We start from the raw sequence: 21,352 nt of genomic DNA, 5'->3' as shown, positions 1-21,352 counted from the left end.
ACCAACACTATACTACGTCCACGATGGGTGCACTTGCCCATATGTATGTTTAGTGTTAGTGAATATCGTGTTTTATAAATTTAAAACTTGGCTAAAAGTGTAAAAAGGGCTTAAATATACATTAAAAATATATTACACTACACGCACATCAGCCACCCACAACGAATATAAATTGTATCATGGGCATCCTTTTACGATGATACCTTCGTGGAAGCTTTTACGCAAATCTGCCAAGTGCCATCTTATACCACCGTTTGACCCAACGACCCATAGGTCAAAACGGTCCAAATCAACAACGACTAGCGAACCATCCGAGTCCGATGCTTGTACTACTATTAATCTAAACGACGAGTTCGATGATTTCATTTTTGAAGAACCGCAAGAGCTGCCACAATCGAAGGGTAGGGATAGAAATAAGGCAGCTGCACGAGCAAGAGACACATCTTCTTCAACGCCATCGGATGGCCCGTCAACGTTGGACGAGTTCGACGATACACTCAACCGGTTTCTCTCGATCAAGAAAAATGAGCATAAACTTAAAATGGAGAAACAAATCCAGAAATATATAAAAAGTAAAAATGATTTTATGCAACTATTAACCATTTAAAAACAACCTTTATAAGGTTAGATAAACCAGAAACATCATTTTCTTTTAATTTTTTGTTGACGGCACCAGAAACATTATTTATATAATTTTTTCTCTATTATTTTACCAAGACAAAGCAAACCAAAATGTTGCATCTAGTAACTTGCACTTGTATATATCACACCGGCACAAACGGGTCTCAACTTTCATTCTTTCAACAAAACCAGAAGCAAAACCACACCAACACCCAAAAAAAAAAAAAAAAAAAAAAATTCAAAACCCCCAAAAAAAAACCTTGTCCCGTGTGTGCTCTCCAGCTATTCTTCCCAAATCCAATCAATCAATCCATCAATGGATCTACCATTTCCGATTCAACAACAACAATCTCCATAACAACAACAATAACAATAACAACAAGATCTCAAATCACCAACAACAAGTATGAAGATACCTTGTTGCACAGTGTGTCAAACAAGGTACAACGAACAAGATAGGGTTCCCTTGCTGCTTCAGTGCGGCCATGGCTTCTGCAAGGAGTGTTTATCACGAATGTTCTCTTCAGCTTCTTCCGATACTTCTCTGTCCTGTCCACGCTGCCGTCATGTTTCCGTTGTTGGAAACTCCGTTCACGCTTTACGGAAGAATTACGCGATTCTAGGGCTCATTTCGTCTGCTTCGAGTGGCGATTTCACCGATGAAGATGAGGAGGATGATGAGGATGAACAGTTGACGGTGGCGGTGGAGAGAGAACAGAGAGAACAGAGAGGGCAGAGAGAACGGTGTGAGACGAATTCTTTGAGTTCTAATGGTTTGATTGAGTTAGGGTTGCATGATTTGAGGGTTTTGAGGAGGTTTGGGGAGGATTTGGGGAAAAAGGGAGGTGTGGAGATGTGGATGGGGGTGGTGAGTGGGAAATCGGGGCGGTGTCGGCACCGGGTGGCGGTGAAGAAGCTGGTGGTGATAGGGGAGGATACGGATTTGGTGTGGGTGCAGGGGCAGCTTGAGGAGTTGAGGCGGAAAGCGATGTGGTGTAGGAATGTGTGTAGGTTTCATGGGGTGATGAAGGTGGATGGGTGTCTTGGGTTGGTTATGGATAAGTGTAATGGTTCGGTTGAGACCGAGATGAGACAGAATGAAGGGAGGCTTACTCTTGAGCAGATTTTGAGGTCTGTGTTTTTCGCTTTTTTGATGATTTGATCTTGATTTATGTTAATTGAATATGTTTTGACCTATGAATGTAACGTGCAAGATACATTAATTTAGGGTAATTGACGTTAGCATACTCGAATTAGAATGAAATTCCTTGTTAGGGTTTATGATCTTGGTTGGAAGAGGTCGTTTAAGCATGTTATTGATAGACTTTTGAACCGGCTTACATTGATAAAGTAGAGGCTCAAACTAATGAGGAATTATTATATATAATATAAAGAGGATATATCAATTAGGTTATTTTAGGGATATAAGAAAATATAGAAGCTATCGCTATAAATAACCAATGGAAGATGAGATTAGTCAACTTTTAAAGCGTGGCCTACTTTCGTGATTTAGATGAATCATACAAGGAAGATGCATTTATCACAGATTGAAATCTTCAAATTATTCTTTGCTGCAATTATATTACCAAATGAATATAAAAAGAATTGCTTTCATGCTAGAGCCTTTAGTCTAGAACAGTTTATGGATTTATGCAATATTTTGATGGTCTACTATCTAAACCTAAGGGCTAAGATTACATCAGTTGCAAAGTGAAAACCACATTTAGAAACCTCATAGTTTTATGTTAATTCCTAACTTTACCATGTAAATTTCTATTTTTTGTACGTCAATCACGTCAAGCTGACAAAATACATAAGTAAATGACTCATTGTTAAGCAAAAGTATTATCTATACACGTAATATATAATACAATTGAAATTCTTTCGAAGCTTCACATAATAAACAATCTTTCAAGCATTCTTGTTGCCGAGATACGTGCTAATCGTCTCTTCAATTACAAGGCATCCATACCCTTTTGTTCTTTATCTCTGGGAAGAGATTAAATTAAGGACAATTTCGGACTTGTTAGAGATAATATGATGTAAATCGGCCCACTGATAAGTACATGCGTTAAAAATGCCACATTTACTTGATTTTATGATGCCTGAAACATGCTATATATTAGTTTATTGTTTATATTCCAAATCTAATATGTCAATTAACAAATCCTCCTTTCCCCTTTTTAATAGATACGGTGCAGATATTGCACGTGGGGTTGCTGAACTTCATGCGGCAGGTGTGGTTTGTATGAATCTTAAACCATCAAATCTTCTTTTGGATGAAGATGGTCGTGCAGTAGTTTCTGATTACGGGCTTCCAGCCATTTTAAAGAAGCCTTCTTGTCGAAGAACCCGTTCAGAGTGTGATTCCTCAAGAACTCATTCATGCATGGATTGCACAATGCTGAGCCCGAACTACACAGCTCCCGAGGCATGGGAGCCCGAAAAGAAATCATTAAATATATTTTGGGATGATGCCCTTGGTATATCTCCAGAATCAGATGCTTGGAGCTTTGGCTGTACTTTGGTGGAAATGTGCACTGGTTCCGTTCCGTATGTCTGCTCTCTTGTTGTAACATATTCTTGTTAGATTTCTTGACTTCACCCATTTTCGGGTCGGTGGATTAGTTAATGAGTAAAAAACGGGTTGACAAGGCGAGCCAAATGAACCCATTCTTAAGCAATGGGTTGAGATTGCTAGCTTGTGTGATCACTACTTATAAGTTGATATTTCTTTTGTAGGTGGGCTGGTTTAAATGCTGAGGACATATATCGGGCAGTTGTCAAGGGCAAGAGGCAACCTCCACAGTATGCAAGTGTAGTAGGTGTTGGAATACCAAGGGATCTGTGGAAAATGATTGGGGATTGCTTGCAGTTTAAGGCAGCCAAAAGACCGACTTTTAGTGCTATGCTGGCAATATTTCTTCGTCACCTACAAGAAATACCTCGCGGGTCTCCTGCAAGCCCGGATAAGTAAGGCTCAGGGTTAGATTTAAAGTCACAATAATTAAGTTTTAATGCTTGGATGAACATATTTTGCTCTTGATTATCTAACATATAGGGGTCAGATATTCAATTGCATACTAGTTGTAACAAAAATGCTATTAATGGGTAAATCAGATTATCTAATTTACCTAATCTACTTTTATTTCGATGAAAGTGGTAATCTTTTGCCGGTTATCTTTTAATTTCTTTAAGAATCAGAATATGTTAAACTTTCAAATGTATGATCTTTTAGTCTTTCAACTGACTATCTGATTCTGATTATTTTTTTCTAAAATACAGTGATGTAACTGTATTACCAAAAGCAAATGGTTTGCCACCTTCTCCTTCAACTGTCTTGGAAGTTGGTCATGATTACCAAAGTCTCCTACATAAAATGATTTGTGAAGACAATGTGTCTGGTGTGAGGTCAGTAGCCCTTTTGTTACGCACTTTATAAATTATATTACTTTTTTAATCATATAATTACAACTTTTCCTATGCCATAATACAGTGAGTTGCTGCAAAGGGCTTCATCAAAAAATGACGGCAACTCATTTCATTATCTGCTTGAAGCACAAAATGCCGAAGGCCAAACTGCCCTTCACTTGGCATGCAGACGGGGAAGTGTTGAACTCGTTGAGGCTATTTTAAATTATCCAGAGGCCAATGTTGATGTTCTTGATAAAGATGGGGACCCACCGCTTGTCTTTGCGCTTGCAGCTGGATCTCCTGAATGTGTTCGGGCTCTTCTTAGTAGATATGCTAATGTCAGATCTCGGTTAAGGGATGGGTTTGGCCCATCCGTTGCTCATGTCTGCGCGTATCATGGCCAACCTGATTGTATGCGTGTAAGTTTGTTACGATCTTTACTTATGAATAGATCGATTTGGGTTGTGTTTTATCTCAAAACGGGCCAAGTCATTGTAACTAATTATTTAGTTTGTTATCATAATAATATTGTTTATAAATGACAACAGGAATTGCTATTGGCTGGTGCTGATCCAAATGCAGTTGATGATGAAGGTGAATCTGTACTGCATAGAGCCGTGACAAAAAAGTACACAGAGTGTGCTCTTGTTATATTAGAACATGGGGGCTGCAAATCTATGGGAATTTCAAACTCAAAGAATCTAACGTAAGCACAGACTCATATTTTCATATATTTTTAGCGCCTAATTTTAATCAAATCCATGAAGAAAGTTCAAAATTACATCTAGGCCTGTAAATGAACCGAGCGAACACAGAGGCATGTTCGTGTTCATTCATTTGACTTTAATCGAACACGAACACGAACATATAATCGAACACATTTTTTGTTCATGTTCATTTATTAAGAAAATGGGCATGTTCGTGTTCATTTATGTTCTGTCGTTTAAAACCTAATCGAACAGTTTACGCATGTAATTGAACACGAACAAACAAACTTAAACTAACATAAGTTAACAAACAATAAACAACACAATTGAACAAACATAAATGAACACAAATGACTAAACATAAACGAACATAAAGTAATTTTTTATATAAATTAGTTATTAGTGGTTACTTATGATAAATTCCATTGGAAAACCCCATTTTTATTACTAGAAAGTCAATTAACAATTAGTTATATGTATATGAGTAGTTAGAAAGTTCTTTTTAATAAATATAACTACTTATGTATTTAAAGTGACACGAACATAAATGAACCAACATGAACAAATGTAAATAGACGAACAAAACGTGTTTACGTTCGTTTGTTTAATTAAATGAACAAAAAATTGTGTTCATGTTCATCCGTTTCTATAAATAATTGAACTTCCCACCGAACAAGTTCACGAACAGTTAATGAACGTTCGGTTCGTTTACAGGCCTAATTACATCAAAATTAGTAAAGGCATATATATGTTCTTCTCTAATCTTTGTACAACTGGACAGGCCTCTACACTTATGTGTGACAACTTGGAATGTAGCAGTTGTTAAAAGATGGATTGAAGTCGCGTCTTCTGAAGACATTGCTGACGCCATAGATGTACCAAGTCCGGTTGGCACTGCATTAAGTATGGCAGCTGCCTTAAAGAAAGACCATGAAGCCAGTAAGTTTTAATCTTATTTCTTTTGATTAGACTGCGTATTTGTTGTAAAAAAACAGATAGTTAATTTTTAATTCTGTTGCAGGTGGTAGGGAACTGGTGCAGATACTGCTTGCCGCTGGAGCTGATGCTACTGCGCAAGACACACAGCATGGACGTACAGCTTTGCATACTGCTGCTATGACTAATGATGTTGAGTTGGTTAAGGTAGGTCAGGTGGCAGTACCGGCCCATTTTTTAATAAACTGGTCGATTCAGGTTATGACCTGTCTTTAAATGGGTCAAATAGACCAGATAAGAAAAAATAATCTGAAAAAGAAATGGATCAAAGTCTCCCAACCTGTAATATTAAAATATACAATCTCATAAATTAATTCACACATTATTTATTTATAGAAAAAAAACTTTAAAACTGTTTGAACAGATTATTCTTGATGCTGGAGTTGATGTGAACATAAGGAATGTGCAAAACACAATACCGTTACATGTTGCATTGGCAAGAGGATCAAAATCATGTGTTGGAATGCTTCTTTCTGCAGGAGCAAATTGTAATATGCAGGTATCCATCTTTCTCTAGCAAAGCTGAATATAGCAGCAAATAGCAATTAAGAACCAGACTTAGTTGCATAACGATTGTAATATTGTTTTTAACTCTTTTCTAGGATGATGAAGGCAACAATGCTTTCCATATAGCTGCTGATACAGCAAAGATGATTCGTGAAAATCTTGAATGGATCATTGTTATGCTTAAATATCCAGGGGCTGCTGTAGAAGTTAGGAATCACAGGTAATAAATTTAATTAACTTTCATTTTTGAACAATAAGTTTTATGTTTAAAAATACTATAATTATGTAAATGTGATGGATACAGTGGCATGACGCTGCGTGACTTCTTGGAAGCTCTTCCTCGTGAATGGATTTCAGAAGATTTAATGGAAGCACTTGCAAACAAAGGGGTTCATTTGTTTCCCACAATGTTAGTACCAATGTTTACATTTTTTTTTTCAGTTTCTTGAATATATTCTATATGACGATTGACGACTTGATTTTTTTTAATGTTAAAATGATGGTATAGATATCAAGTAGGCGACTGGGTGAAGTTCAAAAGTACTGTTGTCACTCCAACATACGGGTGGCAAGGTGCAACACACAACAGTGTTGGTTTTGTTCAGAGTGTCCCAGACAAAGACATTCTGTTTGTTTCATTTTGTTCTGGTGAAGCTCGTGTTCTTGCCAATGAAGTTATCAAAGTCATACCGTTGGATCGTGGTCAACACGTGCAACTTAAACCAGATGTCCGAGAGCCAAGGTTTGATTACAATCTTACTGGGTGGCTGTCACTTTCGACCCGTTTACCTATGGATGGGTCAATTTGTGATTAGGTTTTATATCTAACAGGTCAAACGTGTTGAATGTCATCCACAAATGTTATGTTAACATAAAACTTATTATTTTGACAGGTTTGGTTGGAGAGGTCAGTCTCGAGACAGTATTGGAACCGTACTTTGTGTTGATGATGATGGGATATTGCGGGTTGGGTTTCCTGGAGCATCCAGAGGATGGAAGGCGGATCCTGCAGAAATGGAACGGGTTGAAGAATTCAAAGTTGGAGATTGGGTCCGGGTCCGGCCCGCTCTTACCACAGCTAAGCATGGATTAGGATCAGTCACACCAGGAAGCATTGGTATTGTATATTGTATTAGACCCGATAACAGTTTATTATTAGAACTCAGCTATCTTCCAAATCCATGGCATTGTGAACCCGAGGAAGTTGAACCCGTTGAGCCGTTTAGGGTAATAAAAATATGCTAATTGTTATAAACTTGTAATATGTTTCACTACTATCAAAAATAAATGTTTAACATAGAATAATGGTGTCTACAGATTGGTGATCGGGTTTGTGTAAAACGGTCGGTTGCAGAGCCCAGGTACGCTTGGGGCGGTGAAACACATCACAGTGTTGGAAAAATTATTGAAATAGAAAGTGACGGTCTTTTGATAATTGAAATTCCAAATCGACCCATACCATGGCAAGCTGATCCTTCTGACATGGAAAAGGTGGAAGACTTCAAGGTATACTATTAATCTTGTACCATGTTCGATACTGGGCATTAGAGGTGGCAGAATGGGCAGGCTGGGTAACGGGTCAAGACTGGTTTGGATCAAAACGGGTTATTTTTATGTGATTACTGAAGTTTTATTAACTCAATAATAGAGTAAATGCGGTTTTTGTCCCTGAGGTTTGGCCAGTTTTTTGTGACTTTCGTCCAAAGGTTTGTTTTTCCGTATCTGGATCCAAAAGGTTTGAAGTCTTGCCATTTTCATACGGCTCGTTAACTCCATCTATTTTTCTTCGTTAAGTCAGGGGTATTTCCGTCTTTTTTGTTAACTTAAAGGGGAATTCGGTTTTTTTTTTTTCTCTATGTACAAGCATTTAGCATAATGTACAAGTATTCTAAAGACCAAATTGCCCTTTAAGTTAACAAAAAATACCCCTGACTTAACGGAGAAAACGGATGGAGTTAACGAGCTGGATGAAAATGGCAAGATTTCAAACCCTTTTGGATCCAGATGCGAAAAAACAAACCTTTAGATGGAAGTCGCAAAACTAACCAAACCTCAGGGACGTAAATGACATTTAAGAACAATATTATAACTTAAAAGTAATTTACAAAGTTTTGTGCATATTTGGGCAACTTTCCCTTTCAACCTTTTTGACCCCTTCCTCTTAAAGCTACATTCTGTTTTTTCTATTTTTTTCTCTCTTTGACCCATTAGAGATAAAGCATAACCCAAATCGACCCGTTTGTTTGACACAATCGTGGTGACATGGCAGGTCAGGGACTGGGTCAGAATTAAGGCTTCTGTGTCATCCCCTAAATACGGGTGGGAGGATATAACCAGAAACAGCATTGGATTGATCCATAGTTTGGAGGAAGACGGTGATATGGGAATCGCCTTTTGCTTCAGGAGCAAACCATTTTCATGTTCTGTGACAGATGTCGAAAAAGTGCCACCTTTTGAATTGGGTCAAGAAATACATATGCTTTCTTCAGTCAGTCAACCGCGACTTGGATGGTCAAATGAAAGTCCAGCCACCGTTGGTAAAGTTGTTAGAATCGACATGGATGGAGCTTTAAACGTAAAAATTCTCTTCCTCTACTTGCTCGGTAACGGGTCATTTTTGATACGAGCGGACATCTTATAAAAACTCTCTTTTTCAGGCGAAAGTGGCGGGAAGACACAGCTTGTGGAAAGTATCTCCTGGAGATGCAGAAGTGCTTTCAGGGTTTGAAGTAGGTGACTGGGTTCGTTCGAAACCGAGTGTGGGGACCAGACCGAGTTATGATTGGTTAAGTATCGGGAAAGAAAGTTTAGCAGTTGTCCATAGTGTACAAGATACCGGTTATTTAGAATTAGCTTGTTGTTTCCGTAAAGGTAAATGGATGACTCACCACACAGATATCGAGAAAGTTTCTGGCTTTAAAATCGGGCAGCATGTGAGATTCCGGGCAGGTCTACAAGAGCCCAGATGGGGTTGGAGAGGTGCCCAACCTGATTCACGAGGTGTAATAATCAGTGTGAACTCTGATGGTGAATTACGAGTTGCGTTTTTCGGGTTATCAGGTTTGTGGAGAGGCGATCCTGCGGATTTAGAGATGGAACCGACTTTTGAAGTTGGAGAATGGGTTCGAATGACGGATAATTCTAGTGCTTGGAAATCAATCGGGCCCGGTAGTATTGGAGTTGTACAAGGTATTGTGTATGAAGAAGATAAATGGGAGGGGAACATTTCGGTTGGTTTTTGTGGAGAACAAGAGCATTGGGTCGGGCCAAGCACCCATCTTGAAAAAGTCAACAAGCTGACAAATGGTCAACGTGTGCGAGTCAAGTCTTCAGTGACTCACCCAAGGTTCGGGTGGTCAGGACACACGCATTCAAGTATAGGTGTAATATCCGCCATTGATGCTGATGGGAAGCTAAGAATATACACACCCTCGGGCTCAAAATCATGGATGCTTGACCCATATGAAGTGGAAGTAGTAGAACAAGAAGAACTTCATATCGGAGACTGGGTTCGGGTGAAACCATCTGTCTCGAACCCAACCCACCATTGGGGAGATGTGACTCATTCAAGCATTGGGGTGGTGCACCGCATTGAAGACGATGATCTTTGGGTAGCGTTTTGTTTCTTGGAAAGATTATGGCTTTGCAAAAACTGGGAAATGGAACGGGTCAGACCGTTCGTAGTGGGCGATAAAGTGAAAATAAAAAAGGGTTTGGTTAACCCGAGATGGGGTTGGGGCATGGAGACACACGCGAGCAAAGGTCAAGTGGTTGGGGTGGATGCTAATGGGAAATTAAGGATCAAGTTTCAATGGAGGGAAGGAAAGCCATGGATTGGTGATCCTGCTGATATTGTTCTTGATGAAATTGAAAACCCGTGACCCGAATTATGAAACCCGAGCATCCGGGCCGAGTTTTGTAGGTGTTGGGTGTTTGGATACAACTAATGTGGATAGAAACCATGAAAAATGAAGATTGCAGCCAGATGACAATGAGGTAAGTAAGCTATTTAGGTAAATAGTCTACATATGGATTGGTGTTTTAATTTTATATTATACAGAGGAATAACACCATTTGATTATCATCTTTTTTTGTTGTTAGACACATTGTGGCTTTCTTTTATGTACCTTTTAACTCATGTCTTGTTCATATTGTGTTATATACACCGATTTCTTATCTAATATTAGTAGCCACAGTTTGATGATTTTGTCAAAAGATTGCAAGGAGTTGCACCACTTTAATGGGTAGTACATTTATTATAAATGTTATAAAAAGATTGCAAGAATTACACCACATAAACACATAGTACCTTTATAAATGTTAGGGTAAATTACCCTTTTCATCCTTTTATGTGTCTATCGGATTGCAACGGATAACCTTTAACTTCAATAATTGCAGTCATAATCTTTTATTTGGAAAACTCGTTACATCTTTCGTCTTTTAGCACTAACAAAGTTAAAATTAAACGTTAAATTGTATCACATGATTTCCATGTGAGGGCATTTATGTCCTTTTACCTCTGATTCCTCCCACCTTATAAACCCCTCTTTCACCCTCTTTCAGTTACTTTAACCTTCTATCCAAGTCCCACCATCACCACCACCAAATCCGTCCACCAAGCCAACCACCCGTCACCATAATCACCTGCCCCTACCACAACCGCCGCCACTGTAGTCCCTACACCAGCGCCGCCGCTGCGATTGCAATTCAGCCTTAGGACCAGATCATACCGAAATAAAAATCGCATCTTTGACGGATAATGAAATGACGAAAACTCCCCAGTTGTGTTCTGATCATCTTTCTTCAGAAGAAATGAAGAAATGAGCGTCGATGAAAAAGAGAAATTTGGGCATGCCATAATAGAAGAAAGTAATTATTTGAGTTCTGGTGTTGATGTGGGGGATTTAAATTCAAATAAATCCATTACACCAAATGTGTCTACGGTAGATTAGAACAGGACAATACAAGCATAAAAATCGCATCTTTGACTGATAATGACTCATCATTGGAGCCAGAGAAGATCAAAATACAAAGCGTATCTTTGGCTGATCAGAGCAAATTAAAGAGCATTTGTTGAGTTTTACATCTCAAAAGGCTTGTAGAGTGTACATCATGAATTTTAATTTTTTTTGATTAAACTAATGGATTCTAATGTAAAAGGTGTTAACGCGTGTTGTTTCAGAAAACAACACCTTCGATCATATCCAACACATGCCAATTATGTTTCAATGGATAAGTTTTTTATTTTGTTTTTGTTTTATTTATAAAATACTTAATTAGATTGGTAAAAAGAGCAAAGTGCCATTATATAAATAAACTTAACTTAAATTTGTAACTTTGTTAGTGCTAAAGGACGAAAGATGTAATAAGTTTTCCAAATAAAAGATTGTGACTTTAATTATTGAAGTTAAAGACTATCCGTTGCAATCCGGTATAAACATAAAGGACGAAAAGTATAATTTACCCTAAATGTTATTATTTGATTTCATGAGTGAGGTTTAATGGCGTTATAGTTTATAAATGTTATTATTTGATTTCATGAGGGAGGTTTAATAGCGTTATACAATACTTCAAAAGAATTAGCTGTGAATATAGGGTTGTGGGAGGCTATTTCTTTGAAAGCGTACATCTTTTCTTCAAATAAAGATATTTTATAAGTACCATATTCTTACCTTATTGATATCAAACATTTTTTTTTCTATTTCTTGAAGTTCATATATATTTCTTTTCATGTGAGATCACAATTTGTATATTAACAACGCAAAAAAAAAAAAAAAAAAATTACAATTTTTATCATATAAAATTAAAAGAAAAAAAATTCATCTATTCTTTATTACAAAAATGGTTTAATACCTTAAATCTCCCTTAGGACTACACAGTGTGGTGGCATGAAGAGGGGAGGTGGGAGCCTCTCCACACCCCAACACCGTCTCGTCGCTTGTTTCACATGGACGTTTCGCTTTTCAAGGCAAAGGTCTTATGGGTGTTGCCCCTTGACCTACTTGTTTTTTTTTTTCAAAATATTTGGGGCTTTGCCTTTGAGCCTTTTTTTTGACGTGGAGGGCGAAACCCACATGGTTTACGTGGCAACTAGCAAGGTAGTGCTCTACTTTTGCCCTCGTGACTCTTTGTAGTCTATGCTTGAAAATAGGTTAATCGGCTTTTCGATTCATTACCACGTTAAATTCACATATTTGTGAGTGTATACATACAAAATTGTTGTAAGCACATGTAAAATAATCACAACATACACACATCTTTAAAATATAACATCTTATAATACAATAAAGTTGCTAAGTTTTTAAGAAATTTTATCAGAACAATATTAAAACTTAATGAGTTATTATAATTTAAAAAAGTTCAAGTAAACATATGGATAAATAGTAGTCGAAATTGTGAAATCCAAGTTAAAAGATTTGGACCAAAACCCTTGATTATATTGAAATGTTTCACAAAATAAGTTAAAAAATGTAAAGTGATATAAAAGGTGCGTTAGTTAGAACGTATTTGATATATAAATGATTATTAGTGTGAAAGATATTTGAATAGTTATACTTGATATTAATTTTAGAGTAAAGTACAGTGGTTTACACCCATTCTCACATACAAACTCTATTTGAAAAAAATGACCATTCCGGTCCATGTGGTTGTCAATTGGAATCAATCACGTCCCTGAAAGCATTTGTTGTTAGTCAACTGTTAGTTGACTGGAACATGGATGTCTTTTACCATATAATTTCAAGGGCAATATGGTTTTTTCACTCTCTACAACTCCTAAAGCATGTTATATCCTCTTCGAAACCCCAAATTACACCATTCACACCTTCCACTTCTCCAGCACGCCATAACTCTGTAACTTCCGTGTTGATATTTTGAGCTGGAACACGATAATGGCTTGAGTCATATAGATAATGGGTGGGTGGAGATGGTGGCTATAAAGGTGAACTACAACAACAAGGATGAGCTAACCTGTAAAGGAAGGCAACAATGGCGGCACATGATTGCTCGACTAGTGAAGTGCACTCCTCCATACCTTTAGTGGCGGATCTAGAAAATCTTTATAGGGGCAACGTTTCATATAAAAAAGGGATAATGAAATCAAAAAAACGTCAAATTTTTCCGAAATTTACACTACAGCCAAAGCGTCAAGGGGTAGCAGGGGCTACCCCTTTGGGTGGTTGGTTTGGCCTTTATTCCTGTAACTCGAATCCTAGCCCGGTATATCCCATTTTAGTTTTACACCATTATGAACCTTACGCCTTTTTTACTCTTTGATCGAGTTTCTCGGCATTGAAAAATCTTCGTAAACTAAATCACACGTATATATGTTGACATTAAACAGATATACAGTCAAGAAAATCAAGAGCAATGGTGATATATATGCGGATTAGACACCAAAAATTAAACACTCAAAAAATGGCTACAATTTAAGGAATGTGTTTAGTAACTGCATTAGATTCCTAATTGATGGAGAAATGTCTGGTGGCAAGAAAAGCAGCTTCCCGGAGGTTGTCAAGTGTTTTTGCTCGACGATTCCATTCTTGGGTGGTTGGTTTGGCCCTTGTTCCTGTAACTCGATTCCTAGCCCGTTATATCCCATTTTAGTTTTACACCATTGTGAAACTTACGCCTTTTTTACTCTTTGATCGAGGTTCTCGGCATTGAAAAATCTTCGTAAACTAAATCACACGTGTATATGTTGACATTTAAGAGATATACAGTCAAGACAATCAAGAGCAATGGTGATATATATGCGGATTAGACACCAAAAAATAAACACTCAAAAAATGGCTACAATTTAAAGAATGTGTTTAGTGACGGCATCAGATTCCTAATTGATGGAGAAATGTCTGGTGGCAAGAAAAGCTGCTTCCAGGAGGTTGTCAAGTGTTTTCGCTCGACGATTCCATTCTTGGGTGGTTGGTTTGGCCCTTGTTCCTGTAACTCGAATCCTAGCCCAGTATATCCCATTTTAGTTTTACACCATTGTGAACCTTACGCCTTTTTTACTCTCTGATCAAGGTTCTCGGAATTGAAAAATCTTCGTAAACTAAATCACACGTGTATATGTTGACATTTAAGAGATATACAATCATGAAAATCAAAATGCAATGGTGATATATATGCGGATTAGACACCAAAAAATAAATACCCAAAAAATGGCTACAATTTAAGGAATGTGTTTAGTGACGGCATCAGATTCCTAATTGATGGAGAAAGGTCTGGTGGCAAGAAAAGCTGCTTCCAGGAGGTTGTCAAGTGTTTTCGCTCGACAATTCGATTCTTGGGTGGTAGGATTGGCCCTTGTTCCTGTAACTCGAATCCTAGCCCGGTATATCCCATTTTAGTTTTACACTATTGTGAACCTTACGCCTTTTTTACTCTCTGGTCGAGGTTATCGGCATCGAAAAATCTTCGTAAACTAAATCACACGTGTATATGTTGACATTTAAGAGATATACAGTCAAGAAAATCAAGAGCAATGGTGATATATATGCGGATTAGACACCAAAAAATAAACACTCAAAAAATGGCTACAATTTAAGGAGTGTATTTAGTGACGGCATCAGATTCCTAATTGATGGAGAAAGGGCTGGTGGCAAGAAAAGCTGCTTCCAGGAGGTTGTCAAGTGTTTTTGCTCGACGATTCCATTCTTGGGTGGTTGGTTTGGCCCTTGTTCCTGTAACTCGAATCCTAGCCCGGTATATCCCATTTTAGTTTTACACCATGTTGGACCGTGTTCCGACCCTAAATAGTCAGTTGAGAACGTTCATCTTCATATACAAAAGCAGAATCAATGCTCATGAAGTTATACAGCTTTTCCTTTTCAATTCCTTCTCTATTTATGCTTTCTGATTCAAATTTGACAGAGTTTGGTTATACAAGCAATGATCTAGTTCCGCTCCAACATACACACATGAGGTATATATAGGGCAGCTAGTTTCGCTTATATGGCATGCCATATAAGCGAAACCTCCATGTGACACATAAGCGGAACTACTGCGAAACCTCCATGTGACACATAAGTGGAACTACCTGATAACCACATGAGCGAAACCTTAACCAACTAGTGTACATAAAAGCGAAACCTCCTCTAAACCTATGTACACATAAGCTAAACCTCCTAATTTGACTCTCAAGCACCAATCTTGACCTAACTTGACCTAAGACTTAATGCAGACGAAGTCAACAGACATTCCGTGCACCAACAGACTCCCCCTTGGATGTTGACGAAGTCTTCAGCTCCGAGTCTTCAGTCTTGGTCTTTTCTCCAACTCTCTGTCTTTACATCATAAGCACTCTATCTTCACAGGTTCACACTCTTGTCCTGGCTCCATCTTCAGACTTCCCCTTTGACTGTTGATCCAGACTCCCCCTTTCACAGACTCCCCCTCTCAATATGCTAGAATCTGAGATATCTGGTTCAAGCTTTGACAATTAACTTCCATGGGAATGATGAAGTCCAAAACCTGTTTAACCTGCACATTCTCTACCTCAACATAAGTTTCACAAATTTATAGCAATTGAATTTAGTAAACTTATTGGTAGACATCATTTATTCAACAAACATATTAGATACATCAAGTTTAAATGAATGACCTTGATTAACTAAGCACACAATCTTTCAAAACATTTGTATATGACATTCAAAGAATTTTCAACAAAGTTTCCCAATCCAAATCATCATGTTTAGCACTTAGCATTTTGAACCTCAGCTCTTCAACATCAGTTGTCGAAAATCTTTTTGAATTTTTGTTTTGAATGAAATGCAGTAAAACAAGTATATACAAACAATATTTTTATGAGTTTGTGTAAGAAGATCATATCAGTTTATGAGACAGATCACAAGCACCATTAAGCTTTAATCATTTTAAGTTCTAAATGACTCACCTTGATTGTCGATATACTGATCCATCTTAAATTCTCACACAAATTTCAATTTACTCAGGATACGATTTAGATGTCTTATGAACTTAGCTCATTCATGTGTCCCACCTCTTGAATATACTCTCGTATCCAGAATCTCAATATTCAGTCTTACAGGTGAGTACACTACAATGATATCTGTACATAAATTAGGTAATGCGAGGGCCGAGGGATCTCAGGTCGATACTTCCGTATGCGCAGAGAGATATCAGCTTCGACTTTATGGTATGTCCCCTTTAGAGGATCTTTTAGTTACAACAGCAGCGACTATCAATTTTATTGTTTCATCAGCATACTGAGGGTTTATGCTATGTTTCAAGCATTTGCAGAAAGTATTATTCAAGGACTAGGTCAGAACTTCCATTCAGCAGAAGTCCTGGAATAATACCCCAGACATCATTGAGTATAAAAACCTAGTATATCAGAATACGAGACCTTTCAAACGAGATTTCAGGGGTTACCTATATATCCAAGTAGTGTTCCCCACGAATTTCACAAGTTTGAAATTTTAGGTTTATATCCCAAATACATTTACTAAATGTGCGAAAACCTATCCACATCATTAGTGAAACCGTTTATCACATTTGACATTTCATATCTTTAGCATGCTGTGATAGTCCACTGATTTACTATCATTTCCTCTTACTCGCAACAAAACTCATTTTTGATTTTTTCAATGTTTTTTGACATTTTCAAATTTTCTATTTTTTTTAAATTTTTCTCCCCCTAAAATCAAAATATGTTTCAATTTTGATTTTCAAGGAAAATTTGAAAACGAACTATATAAATTTGACAACTTGATGAGAATCACTTCAATTCTCCATCCATCTGGCGCAAACAATCAGAACTCCCCCTGACAACAAACTATTTTCCCACTTAGATTTCAAAACACTTAAGTTTGTTTTAATCAAAATGGTTTTTCCGGAAAATTAGTTTTGTGTGTCATTTTACAAATTCGGGGTTATTTCATCACATTGTTCTTCTTTAATCACTGAACAGATTTTACAATATTAGTTTTAAACCTCAAACATCACTTGTAGAAAATCAAGTACAACTTAATGTCCCTGATTTACCACATGTAAGACGAAAAAATCACCAGAGTGAAATTTCTCAAGAAATGTGCCGATTCATGTTCCACGCTTACCAACCTGGGAACTCCGGCAAGTCAGGTTTTTCTATTTGAATAGTTTCACCCAAGCCTGACGGTCCTTGGGTGATTTTGAATTCTTGTTCAACAATGGTGGAAATTTTGCATCCATTGTTAAACCTGAATTCTCAGATTTTACCTCAACAAATGGCTTTTCTGGTTTTGACACACCAGAATCATTGCCTGAGTGTGGCTTGTCTGACTTTAATGAGCCAGATTCATCACCGACAACTTTCTTTTTCTTCTTTTTCTCTTTTGTCCTCAGATTTGCATCCGATGAATTCGTCTTGTTTGACTTTGCAATCGAGTGAGTTGATTCATCAGAACTCTTATTCAACTTGTCCGGTGAACCCGAGGACAAAATCTTCTCCAGATATTCTCTGGCCTTCTTCCTCTTCTTCCTCAGTCTGTCTTTCTGCCCCTGAGAAAGCTTCACTTTCTTTTCTTGAATTATCTGTTCTTGAACTTTGGGTTTTAAAACCTTCTGTTCATGGGGCTTGATGTTGACTGGTTTCTTTGCCATTCTTTGAGAGTTAGCCCTTAATCTGTCATTCGATCTCCTTGGGCAATCTCTTGCAATGTGACCTCTGATTTGACAATTATAGCATATTCTCGTCTCATAACTCCAATTCTGGCAGTTAACAGCAATGTGTCCTTGATAACCGCATCGGTAACACACTCTGTTATCGTACCAATCACCATTTTCAGTCCAAATGCTCAAATCAAAACACTGTTTGGCTTGATGATACTCCTTTTTCCTCTTGATTGCTGGATTTGACTTTTGAGCACTGTGATCCGACCTGCACCACTTATTACCAACTATTTTTGAGTTTTGATTTTTAAATTTTTGTGATTTTTATTGTGATTGGATGATTGATCTGATAAGCTTTTATTTTCTTTTTGAAAATTTTTCGATTTTTTATCTTTTTGTTTCTGTTCCACATTCTTCTGTACGGGCTTTTGCGTTGAGCATTCACCTTTCTCAGTAGAATGTAAAACAATATTTTTAAACATTTCATTTAATTTCAAAAATGTTTTTCTTTTTTCTTCTTTTTCTTTTTCATCATCAGATTTGTCATCACAATCTTCAATTTTGACTTTGTCAAAATTTGTGACATTGTCACTTATTGGAACAGAATTGATCGGTTTTGGACAGGGGATATTCAAAAAATCTAATGAGGTCACAAAACCTTTCAATTTCTTTTCAAGTTCATCAATCTTGTTTCTTGAATTCTCAGCTTCATTTTCAAGCTGAGATATTCAAGATGAGACTTGATTGATTTTTCATTTTCAATTTTAATATTTTCAAGAACAGATTTTTCATTTTCCAAAACTTTTAACTGTTCTTGAAATTTTGTTTCATTTTGTTTCAGATTCTTGTTTTCCAGTTTTATCCAGAAATCTTCATTTTCTGAAGATTTCTTTTTGCTTTCAAAGTCTTTTTCTTTTTCTTTCAAAATTTTGTTTTCTGATGTCAAACTGTTCAAATCGTATAACAGTTTATCATTCTCAGATTTCAGCTTTTCACAGTTCAAGCGTAACTCCAGAATCTGTTCATCATCGGCTTTCTTCTCAATCTTCAAAGTTTTGTTTTCCAATGTCAAACTCTCCACATCCTTCAAGAGTTTCACATTGTCTGCTTCTGATTTTTCGCATATTAAGCATTTTCCATTCATCTCTCCATCATCAACTTCTTTCTTTGTTTCCATCTTGTATGTTCCTGCACAGAAAATTTTAACAAAATCAAGAGGATTCATATTTTCATCAATATAACAACCCCTCTTAATATCGTATCTCATATTATTTTTTGCTGCAAGATACACAGTGATTCATTTTCTCATTTCAATGATTACATCCAAATTTATCCTTTTTGATTCTTCTTTTATTTCATCCAATAACTTCCTTTTCCTTGAATCTTCATCAAGCCTATGATTTGTTATTGTATTGATGAAACTTCTTAAATCAAAGCGTGATAAACTAGAATCCCGTTTCAGTTCATTCACGAATTTATCCCATTCCAAAGGTAAAGCATCAACAAATTTTGAAATTCTTTCATCATTTGAATGATATATCTTATGTTTTTCTAACTTGATGATTAGCTCATAAAACCTTTCTTTCAACATCTCCACTGATTCATTCTTCATACATAAGAAATTTTCGAATCTTTTAACATAAACATCCTTATCATATTTCATCTCACATCAAGATTCCTTAGTCCAGTTATTTAAATTTTCAAGATTCTTGTTTTCTTGTTCATCAAACATTTTTGCCAAGTTTTGTACAATCAAACAAGATCACTTAAAAGAACAATCACAATGAACACTCGAGCGGAATCAAATCAATGTCTGATTATTACAAACAAGCAAAACTATCAGTGTCCGAATAAGCGAAACTATCAGTGTCCGAATAAGTGGAACTATCAGTGTCCAAATAAGTGGAACTATCAGTGTCCGAATAAGTGGAACTATCAGTGTCCGAATAAGTGGAACTAACTTGTTCGAATGAGCGGAACTAACTTGTTCGAATAAGGGAAACTAACTTGTTCGAATAAGCGGAACTATCAAGTTATTTCGAGCGAAACCTATGTATTTCGAGCGAAACCTGTGATGTCCGAATAAGCGGAACTAGGTTTTTAACAGATTTTTACCATTTTTAAGCCGTGTTTTAACCTGAAACTTTCTAGGGTTTGTTAATTGTATGTTTTACACGTTATATTCGAAATTCAGACCATTTCAACCGAAGAAACCAGTTCGAATCGAAAAAGTATGAGAGAAAGTGAGTAGAAATCAGAGAATTTGGTAGAATCAAGCTGTAGTAGTATGAACTCCTCGTCCTGAGCTCTGATACCACTTGTTGGACCGTGTTCCGACCCTAAATAGTCAGTTAAGAACGTTCATCTTCACATACAAAGGCGGAATCAATGCACATGAAGTTACACAGCTTTTCCTTTTCAATTCCTTTTCTATTTATGCTTTCTGATTCAAATTTGACAGAGTTGGGTTACACAAGCAATGATCTAGTTCCGCGCCAACATACACACATGAGGTATATATAAGGCAGCTAGTTTAGCTTATATGGCATGCCATATAAGCGAAACCTCCATGTGACACATAAGCGGAACTACTGCGAAACCTCCATGTGACACATAAGCGGAACTACCTGATAACCACATGAGCGAAACCTTAACCAACTAGTGTACATAAAAGCGAAACCTCCTCTAAACCTATGTACACATAAGCTAAACCTCCTAATTTGACTCTCAAGCACCAATCTTGACCTAACTTGACCTAAGACTTAATGCAGACGAAGTCAACAAACATTCCGTGCACTAACACACCATTGTGAACCTTACGCCTTTTTTACTCTCTGATCGAGGTTCTCGGCATTGAAAAATCTTCGTAAACTAAATCACACGTGTATATGTTGACATTTAAGAGATATACAGTCAAGAAAATCAAGAGCAATGGTGATATATATGCGGATTAGACACCAAAAAATAAACACTCAAAAAATAGCTACAGTTTAAGGAATGTGTTTAGTGACGACATCAGATTCCTAATTGATGGAGAAAGGTCTGGTGGCATGAAAAGCTGCTTCCTGGAGGTTGTCAAGTGTTTTTGCTCGATGATTCGGTTCTTGGGTGGTTGGTTTGGCCCTTGTTCCTGTAACTCGAATCCTAGCCCGGTATATCCCATTTTAGTTTTACACCATTGTGAACCTTACGCCTTTTTTACTCTCTGATCGAGGTTCTCGGCATTGAAAAATCTTTGTAAACTAAATCACACGTGTATATGTTGACATTTAAGAGATATACAGTCAAGAAAATCTAGAGCAATGGTGATATATATGCGGATTAGACACCAAAAAATAAACAATCAAAAAGTGGCTACAATTTAAGGAATGTGATTAGTGACGACAACAGATTCCTAATTGATGGAGAAAGGTCTGGTGGCAAGAAAAGCTGCTTCCCGGAGTTTGTCATGTGTTTTCGCTCGACGATTCGATTCTTGGGTGGTGGGATTGGCCCTTGTT

General features: G+C 37.1%; 1 protein-coding gene across 1 annotated transcript; it reads left to right on the top strand.

Moving 5' to 3' along the window:
* Positions 1-798: 798 nt before the first annotated feature.
* Positions 799-10,426, top strand: LOC110936916 (E3 ubiquitin-protein ligase KEG). Its single transcript, XM_022179322.2, has 16 exons — positions 799-1,752; positions 2,812-3,174; positions 3,364-3,594; positions 3,907-4,032; positions 4,118-4,454; positions 4,584-4,741; positions 5,524-5,681; positions 5,764-5,885; positions 6,103-6,237; positions 6,341-6,465; positions 6,550-6,654; positions 6,754-6,987; positions 7,139-7,472; positions 7,563-7,751; positions 8,515-8,820; positions 8,903-10,426. The coding sequence occupies exons 1-16, from the start codon at positions 1,028-1,030 to the stop codon at positions 10,124-10,126; spliced, it is 4,872 nt and encodes a 1,623-aa protein (XP_022035014.1). The 5' UTR covers positions 799-1,027; the 3' UTR covers positions 10,127-10,426.
* Positions 10,427-21,352: the final 10,926 nt, after the last annotated feature.

This window comes from Helianthus annuus, chromosome 4 (assembly GCF_002127325.2).
Source record: "Helianthus annuus cultivar XRQ/B chromosome 4, HanXRQr2.0-SUNRISE, whole genome shotgun sequence".
NCBI classification, from domain to species: Eukaryota; Viridiplantae; Streptophyta; class Magnoliopsida; order Asterales; family Asteraceae; genus Helianthus; species Helianthus annuus.
This window is presented reverse-complemented; position numbering and strand designations above follow the sequence as displayed.

Bases quoted from the DNA above. Each gene is read 5' to 3' on its own strand.
- LOC110936916 (XM_022179322.2), top strand. From the start codon at position 1,028: ATGAAGATACCTTGTTGCACAGTGTGTCAAACAAGGTACAACGAACAA. The intron at 1,753-2,811 runs GTCTGTGTTTTT...CCTTTTTAATAG, and splicing joins ACTCTTGAGCAGATTTTGAG to ATACGGTGCAGATATTGCAC. The intron at 3,175-3,363 runs GTATGTCTGCTC...TTTCTTTTGTAG, and splicing joins ATGTGCACTGGTTCCGTTCC to GTGGGCTGGTTTAAATGCTG.